Source organism: Pygoscelis adeliae, unplaced genomic scaffold, assembly GCF_000699105.1.
Source record: "Pygoscelis adeliae isolate BGI_AS28 unplaced genomic scaffold, ASM69910v1 Scaffold652, whole genome shotgun sequence".
NCBI classification, from domain to species: domain Eukaryota; kingdom Metazoa; phylum Chordata; class Aves; order Sphenisciformes; family Spheniscidae; genus Pygoscelis; species Pygoscelis adeliae.
In genome coordinates, this window is record NW_008824255.1 from 10,596 (window position 1) to 19,651 (window position 9,056).

The 9,056-nt window shown below is 50.7% G+C and overlaps 1 protein-coding gene across 1 annotated transcript in view; it reads right to left on the bottom strand.

Moving 5' to 3' along the window:
* Window positions 1-4,536: 4,536 nt before the first annotated feature.
* Window positions 4,537-9,056, bottom strand: part of STIM1 (stromal interaction molecule 1) — a gene marked incomplete at its 5' end in the record, with an annotated part of 55,055 nt that continues 50,535 nt past the window's right edge. The window contains one exon of the mRNA XM_009335290.1: window positions 4,537-5,342. Coding sequence (XP_009333565.1) covers window positions 4,696-5,342 — 647 coding nt within the window. The remainder of the gene's footprint in view (window positions 5,343-9,056) is intronic.

Here is a 9,056-nt window from a genome sequence, read left to right on the forward strand (position 1 = left end):
TGTTGGACCACGATTTTTTCTCCCTGGGCACACTGGCTTGCCATCCAGAGGGGGGCTGAAGGAGCTGATGGGGGGAAACAGCCTACGAGCACATACTTTTCAAATATCCCAATGGTGCTAGGCTAACCCATTTTATTCATAATTTATCCAGCTGTAACTCAGGAATATGTTCCTGAAGGGTAGAGGCAAGACGCCGTGACGGCTGACACCAGCACACCAAGTGGCACATCAGCGGTGGGCAGCGGAGAAGACCCCGAGCAGCAGCAGCCCCCACGCCGCTCTGCGAAGCTGCGGTTCAACCCACGGCAGCCGAGATGGAGGTGTGACGTGCCGGCACACAGCAGAGCGCTCACCACACCGGGCAGCGGCCGGCTGGGCCATTAACCCACCCTGAAAGCCGACGGACCAGGACATTCAGGCACATGCAGAGAGGGACCTCCTGAGTCCCCGCTGTGGCACCCGAGGGCAGGGAGGGGCTGATAGAACTGAACACCAGCAGCTGGAAACTTCCGCTGGGACTTTCTACAGCCCAAAATGATCCTTTCTGGCAGTTCCCACAGGTAAGTGCACAACAGGGGAGGTGTGCGTCCACCAGGACACGACTCCCTGGATGCAGCTGGCTTTGCCAGAGAGAGCAAGGAGGAGGAGGGGACGCTCCCGAGCCCAGGGCCAGGACAAGAGGGGAGGAAAAAACATTGCCAGGATATTACTGGTCATCTTGGGCGAGGCTCAGCAGAAAAGGGCTGGACTATATCCTGCTCATTTTCATGAGGCTTATGCTCCTGAATCGGTATGGCACATTTTCAAGAGGAAACGCTGGCCCAGGGCACAGCCAGCCTCGACGGTATCACGGGAAGGTGCCTTCAGAGAAAGCGCTTCCGCGGTGCAGCAGGAACTACCAAACGTTCATCCCTTCTGAAAACCTCAGACCACCAGTTGAACACGAAAATACCTGGGAGCCTCACTTAAGACAGCACGTTGCTCGATCCCAGCCACACTGCCGCAGGGTTCACCGCTTTTTCGATGTAGTTGGGCACACTTATGATCTACAAAGACCGAAGCCAACGGCGTTAACCTACATGAAGGCAGGATGCGTGCGTTGCTGCTGTTTTAGCTGCTTTCACCTGCGCTTCCTACCGTGCTGCTCCAAGAATCCGAACCGACCACGGTGAGTGAGAGGGTGAGAAAATGGGAATGGACTGACTTTGCAAACAAAAGAAGCAGAGAGCAAAGCATGGAGTAAAGACTGGTAGTGGTGGAGAAAGAGAGGAGAGGGCAGGAGGATGATATAGCATAAATATTTATTTTTCCTCAACTCTGCAGCCCTTTGAATGATCTCTCCCGGTGGGCTCCTGCTGTCTGTACAATCCAGGACACAGGCTGTAGGAAAGCTTAGGAGTGGATCAAGGGCGTTTGATGCTACAGCAGGGCTCCTTCTACCAGCCTCATACAGACCTTGCTGCCTTGACCGCTCCCTGCCCTTTACCAAGAGCACCCATAGCTGCAAGGCTATACATTATATGCCGAGCTAGCACGTGGCACCAGCGCAGCAAAGGCTTCCCCTAAGGCAGAATCAGATTTGCTGTACGGCTTAGTTATTCTGCTGTGCTCAGCGTGGCACAGTCAGGGGCTTAGAGACAGCCTCTACAACGCAAATCCAACAGTAATTTCTTCCCTTCCCTTCTGTAAGAGCTGTGAATTACTCTTTTCACTGGATTACTGACACTCTCCTTTTGCTTTGGCTGCCACCTCTCTTCCCCATTGGAAAAGGGCCACCAGCGTGGGGATTTGGTCCTACGCTCCCATCTCCATCAGGTTTATCCACGGGTACTACTTGAAGCAGGCACTGGCAGCAGAAACCTCTGTGCACACAGCACCCTCCAACCCCTCTCCCCCCCAGGGACACCCAGTCCCCTTCATTAACATTAAAAAACACACATCAGCCTTCAAAATCAGAACAGCTCTGACCTTATTTGCACCGGATCCTCTGAAGCCAATTGCAAAAGAGAAGCAAACAGTGAGGAGTTCATGAAAGCAATTCACTGGCCACGCGCTGGCCTTGCCTGGAGAGAAGGTCCCTACCAGGTTAACCCCCAGCAGACTTTAGCACCGTATACAGCTTGCACGGAGAGAAGCGATCTCCGAGCCTTTCTCTGGGGGAACGGCTTGTTTGAGATGATTTCTCTTGTGAGGTCTCGCCAACGTTGGCATCTGCTGGATACGAGAGAGGCTAAAGCGATCCAGCAGCCCAAAGCACTCAAGGTAGCACTCTCCTCCTACCAAGGCAGCCAGGAGCCAGGAATTTTTTGGGTTCCATTTTCGTCCTTGGCAATGTCTCCTTGGAAGGCCTTTCTCAGCCTCAGCTTCCCCATCTGTTCTGTTTGCCTCTTTGGGAGGCTGTGGAGCTCGAGGGATGTATGTAAAGGCCTCCAAGACTGGTTATATAAAAGAGAAAGAGCAATACATTGGCTTGTGCTGTGGCATGCCTTCGTGGCAGTATTTTTAGAGATGCATCTAAGCAGGATCTGCTAATGATGCAGTTTGACAAAAAATTAAAAGCAACAAATTGGGTACCCAATTCTTCATTTCTTTTTTCTGAAACGAACAGAGAATGGATGAGCATGGATTTTGGAGTTGTCTGCTATTATGTAGCTGAGGCAAATCTTAGGTGAAAAGTGCAAAACTCTACTGCTAAATCAATTATCCTGCATCAACAGGCGGTCTTTGCTATGGGAACAGGGAGAAAACAGTCCTACCTTCCACTGAAGGGTGACCAGTTAGGTTCTGACAAGCTACTAAGTGCCCGTGGGGAATAAGGAGAAGACCCCAGTTATTCTCTCCTAATGACCTCTCAGCACCACGTCCTTTTCTAATTGGGATCCCAAAGTCACACCACATTTCCCTCTGCCACTCTTAGGGGAGTCATCAGGATTGAGACTTTAACCTGGTCAGCAATTAAGTGTTTCACAGGCCTCAGCTGAAAAAAAAAATCATGTTTATACAGCTATTTTTGAAACAGTACATCAGCCTTCAGGCTCCCAGGACAAGCCCTCCTTTCTACAGAGACAGGAAGGTCGATGGTAAACAGGGACTGTGCGATGTTACCAGAAGCATTCCCAGCTTTTATCAGTCAAACTGGGACAGCTGCAACTGAACTCAAATTGGCAGTAATTAGTCTAAATTTTAATTATGCTGCTTCTCATAATCCCAAAACAAACATTACTAAATTAACCAAGATGTTGCTCTTTAATTGTCCATTGTGGAGCAGGTGCAGTAATTTCCCCCCGCCCCGATACTCCAGAATCCATCATCTGCCTGGGGCTGCTTGAGGCTTTGCACGTGCTGCGTCTCGCAGCCTGGGCTCAGGGATGCGCTGGTCCTGCAGGCAGCCCGGCTTTGAGACAGACAAGTTAGCGAGGGGGTGAGACATCCAAAACAGAGACTGTGTAAATGATGTCAGGAGAGAACCTACGCCTAAGGGCAGAGGTGCCTACGGATAAAGGAGTAATGGTACAACCTGCCGGCACGAATGAAGATGGGGTGACTTGGAATGTTGTCCTGCCTGGATAAATAAATGTGAAAGGACATTGCCCCTATCGACTTCCTCACCAAGAGACTTCCAGCCTTTTCCCAGAAGTCTGTTCCCTAACACTGAGGATAAGGAGACTATTTTTAATTTTACCAAGGAGAAAGTGCAGAACAGAGAGATGAAATGACTTGGCCACGGTCACAGGCAGCTCCCCGGCAGGGCAGGAGGACGGGGCGCCCTGACGGCCCATCCCAGCCCTTCCACCGTCTGCTTCAGTGCCGACACCTCCACACCGAGCGCCTGCAACGCCCCTGAACTAGAGACCATGCAAACCACACACCCCGCTTGCACCTTAGCCGAGGATTTAAATCAAGCATCTGAATGGACGCAGGCTCAAACAGCGCTCCGGAGATGGGTGCATCCACGACCCACATGGGGCACGGACCTCCAATGACTGCTGCCTGTGGACCTCGTTCGGAAGAAAGCCACCCGGGGCCGCCCAAGGAACGCGATCCGCTGCTTGGGGTACAGAACATTTCTGAACTCGGGACGGCTGCCGGAGGCTCCCTCGCAGCACCCCAGTTAGACCAGACAGGATTCCCACATCTATGGCCCACCCAGTCCTTTGCCTCTCTAACGCCAGCACAGTGAATCAGGAGAGGTCAGGGATTTAGGGATGTGGATGATAACCAGTCCCTTGGATCCTATTGTACATAGGTCTCCAAAAGAGCCATCGCTTGCTGGCTGTTACTACTGAAAGGGACCAAGTTAAAGCCAGTGATCCAGCAGTGAGAAGCTCCAACTCCCTCCTCGTTGTTCAGACGTTCCTTAGCCAAAACACAACCATGCCTCATCCCCTACCAAAACAGAGGTAGAGAGTCACTCTGAAACACAAAATTCCTGAATGCTGCTTTTTGCCACCTCTTAAAAACAGCACAAATTTCAAACCCTCCAGCAGCACCAACTACTATCTCATAGTATCTAGCCATCGTGTTTCCTTTGCAATTCGCTTGTGAAGACCCCAAATAAGTCAAGGCTTCAAATAAGGTCAGTGTTTGTTTGATTAGTTGTGTTACCTTTGTTCTCACAGGTGCATCACCCAAGTGAAAGACTGACTTATTTAGCGATAACCGCGTGCCCAGGAATTCTCATTTGTTTAGCTACAGTTAAACAACAGCACCTCGTTGGTTTAGGCACCCACTGAGTTCACAGATATGGGAATGGACCATGGAGCACTCCTTAGAGGGTCCACTGGCACAGGAGAGCGGTTGAAGAAACAAACATGTGGATAAATCGTGAAATAAAGGCCCAAAAGGAAAGGGCACAGGGAATCTAGGAGAAAGAGCACCCGAGCAAGCATCAGCTCTGAGACACAGCAGGCAAGAGGGAGCTAGAAAGGAAACAGCAATATACCCAAAGCTCTCAGTGCGACAGCGAACTCCAGAGGTGACATCAGGAGGGGGTAGATCAGGGATGGAGTCCATCTGAAGGAAATAAGAGGAGGTGGTGTGATGGTAATAGATAGGGTGGACATGGCAAGCAGGAGCAGATGCAGTGGTGGTGGATGAGGAGCAAGAGGTGGAAGAGGTGGTGGTGGCAGCAGATGGTGGGCTGGTGCCGGGAAGGTCGGAACTGAAAGACTGTCCAGAGGAGAGGCTGTGCATTCGACGGAGAGACACTCTGCCTGCCCGGTAATGGGCAGGTTGGCCCGACTCATTCTGGCCTTGCACATAACTCTCTACCAACCTCTGAGATCCGTGGGCATGCTGTGGGTCCACCAGGCGCTGGCGAACTGTGCTGGGCAAGGCGGGAGCTGTAATGAGAGAAAGGGGAGAACGCTGAAGGCAGCTGGAAAGAGACTGCGCATCAAATCAGCAAGGAGGCACCGTGATAAAGCTGCCACCCACGGCCAGGGCTACGCACCACAGCACCATGCCTTCTGTCACCGGGACACTGGCTCGGGCCACTGCAGCCATCCCACCTTGTGCTATAAGTTACGCTGGTTTAATGCAGAAGAAGCATTAAGCTGGCGCTACTGCTTAACATGCTAGATTAATGCCCAGCCCATGAAAACCTACGTTTGACGTTCCTGATATAGGTGCTTTCTGAACACCTTATCTGATCGTCTTGCTTGAAGCAGAAACTGGCTGCGTGATTCACCCTACCCAACTTTACATCAGAGCTACCACCCAGGCTCCCTTTATAGCAAACGTGAAGAAGTCGCTACTTTCAGGGCATGATTCATTTCATCCTAACACAGACATCCAAATCGTTCAGATGCTTCATGCCTTGGTAGTACTATTTCCCTCCACAGCCTAAAAAAGGAGCATCAGTTCGGATGTAGGCACCTAAAGCCGGCGAGGTGAGCTCCACCCCCGGAGCTCAGCTCTGCTCCTGCTTCCAGCATCGTCGTGCCGGTGCGACTCCTGGAGCAAGGCGCAGGAATGTGGGACCGAAAGCAGGGTTGCAAAGTAGAGCTGCACTTTGTGTTCAGGCGAAGTTTCTATGAAGATGCAGAAACCTCCCAGCCTTGTACCCTTCTGCAGGGCAGAACGGCTGGGACACGTGGCAGATGTATAGTAACTATGATATTAATTGGGTAGGCACAGGCTTTCGGCATCAGTCCACGCTGAAATTATAGCTCTGGTCCAAAAGTGGTATCATCTGTTCCCAGTCTGTTCGATAATTAGCTTACTGATCAAAGAGACGCTCAGTTTGAAAAATATTTTTCTCTAATTGCAAATTCATCTTGGTTTGGAGAAACAAATTGGACTGCCTCCTTCAGTGCACGTGAACCACCTAATTAACAGGTTTTAAAGATCATAATGATCTTTCTGGCCACGTAGTCTTACCTGTCAGGTAACAGAGGCCAGAGAGCTCAGCCAGTCGTCTGCACCAAGCCTACACTACCTCTGCACCACCCCTACACACTGAGCCGGAGCCAGGGGGTCGCCTTCAGAGAGGCAGAGGGAGGCACCGTCACCTACACGGAGATTTCTGCACGCTCGTTTCGATCAGGCAGAGCATTACGCATGGAAAACTAAGATCCACTGGGCTGCATCGCCATCCTGCAGACAACCGGACTGGTTGTATTTAATCCACTAGCTGTAATTTCCATACAAGATGTTCCTTCTTTTGCAGGAGATAAGGTGTTCAGGATCGTTCAGAATTTCTTATATGCGTAAGAAATAAATGTAAAAATGGGTTAAAAAGGTGAACAGACAGGAAAGCTAAGAAATGGAGTAGAAGGAGAGCTCCTTCAGGAATCGAAGAACCAGCAAATCACTGCTATAAAAACACACAGCTAGGAAACACGTGTCTCCTGCAGCTCATCTGACAGCAAAACTCAGGTACTGAAGGACCACTACTGGGACATATTTCAAGTGGAAGAAGGAACAAGCAAGACTAATTCAGGCAACTTTGCTGTTTCCACATCCCCAAGGTTAATCAGAGCTTCTCTTCACAGGGTCCCACTGCTGAGGTTTGCTACTTCTTGCTTTACCACACTGCCCACCTACAAACCTTTTGCTGGAGCTCTTTATACCATCCACTATTTCAAGAATTTTTTTTCTCTTAAGAGCTCCAGAGCTGAAATTAAGTGAAATCGAGTCACACGGAGTCAAGGTGGAAAAAAAATCCCTTGCTCCAGTAGGGACTGCAAAAAACTGATCAGAGGAGGCGAGGGGGAGAGTGTTAATGGGCAGAACTGGAGGCTGTTCCAGCTCTCCGGCTGTGCCTCTGCAGCAGCAACGCTGCTAACTACGGCAGCACAGACAGGAATAGCACAGCTGATCCCTACTTGCCTGCTGCTGGCAGGGACGCAGTTTATAAGGAGTCTCAGTTTGGGGGGCTAACGGGGATCCAAGCTCTGCAGAATAACTAACGGGGGGATTATGGGTTTCTGCTACAGGTTTCTTTTTCTCTTGGGCCATGCTTTTTTCCCTAAGGGGTTTGTTGTTTTTTTTCCCTGGTGTTCCACTCCTCATTTACCAACTTGACACCTTTCACCTTTGCACTCTCCTTTTGCACGATTTACCCTGCAATAAGCACAGGACCAAAGGCTGAGACCTCGCCTCGCAGAGCCACAGCGGACCCTCGCTTCCCACAAACATCGTTTCACTCCAGACACTGCACGTGTCTTATCAACATTCACCAAATAACCTCCTCATCATCTTGAGGAAGATCACCACCATGCAAGCCCTAACCAACGCCAGCGCACAGCCTGGCCTGCTGCTGCACATGCTCGTCCTCCTCTGTCCCACGACGGCCGGCATTCGGCAGCGCTCCGCAAAGGGAAGGCTTCCAGCCGAGAACAGGAGGCTCGGCGTCTCTGGGGCTGAGCGCGCTGGCCCCATGGCCCCAGCATCAGGGCACCAGGGGACAGATTAGCATAATAAGTGGCATTGCTCAATTTATCCAAGGACACTGAGGGAAGAAAGGCACGGCAATTGGCAGCAGCCCCCGCGGGGAGGGATTGGGGTCAGCCTTGGCCGGCAGCGGAGGGGCTGCGAGCAAAGCCTGCACGGAGAAGGAGGTGGGATGGGAAAGGGAACATTATCACCTCCTCTTGGTCTAGCCCGAATCCTTACTTTCCACTTCAGGGGTAAAAACAACCCTCCAGATTTCATAACTGGGTTTTTTTTGAAAAGCAAAACCCAAGAGCACGTGAGAACTACAGCGAACTGTGATTCTTCTTCATCCCACCAGACTCTTCCCGAGGGTTAGTAAAGATGCTGATGACTCAGTGAAGAGAGGTACATTCATTAGTTTTCCGTGCCAGAAAGTTGGAAAATTTGTGTATGTATTTTAGTCCAGAAAAAGGACAGAGGGTAGAACAAAAAATTAAAATATAATTGAAGAGAACCAAACCAGGGTATTTCCAGAGGGACTGATCCTCCGAGGACAGAGACGAGCGGTCACTGAACCTGCGCCCAAAAAGCCAGGCTGCATCTGGGATGGGCCAACCGGGTGTGAATGGGAGAGAGAAAAATATGATTTACCGGGAGAATCATCATGGGCAGTCAGCAACATCCCCAACATATCTGGGGAGGAAAAACTCTGCGCTTCTCTCCTGAAGCAGTTTTTGTACACAAAGAAAGAAAAATCCTCTAGGGAAAGGCAAACACTCCCTCGCTTTGGGAACTTGGGTGCCCAGCGCTGGCTACACAGAGCTACCACCCGCAGGGATGCCGATCAGCGCTGCGGCACGGAGGCAGGCAGGCAAGCTCGCCGCCAGTCACTGGGCTGATGGGAACTGCAAGTGCAAAAATCCCACTCGAGGTGTCTCAAGCAAGGCACAAAGAAGCTGAGGCTTAAAATCTCGGATGAAGGCTCATGCCTTATACAGCTCACGTCCTCCAGAGAGCATGCTTCAGGTGTTACTCGGAGACTTTAGCCATCCCTCTCTCATTAATACCTAGCTTGCATCTTTGCAAGTGTTTCATTAGAGCTGTCTAGCTTAGTTTCTAATGGTAACTGATAAATCACAGAGACTAGTAAGTAGGACACCATTATCTGTTTGATGCTT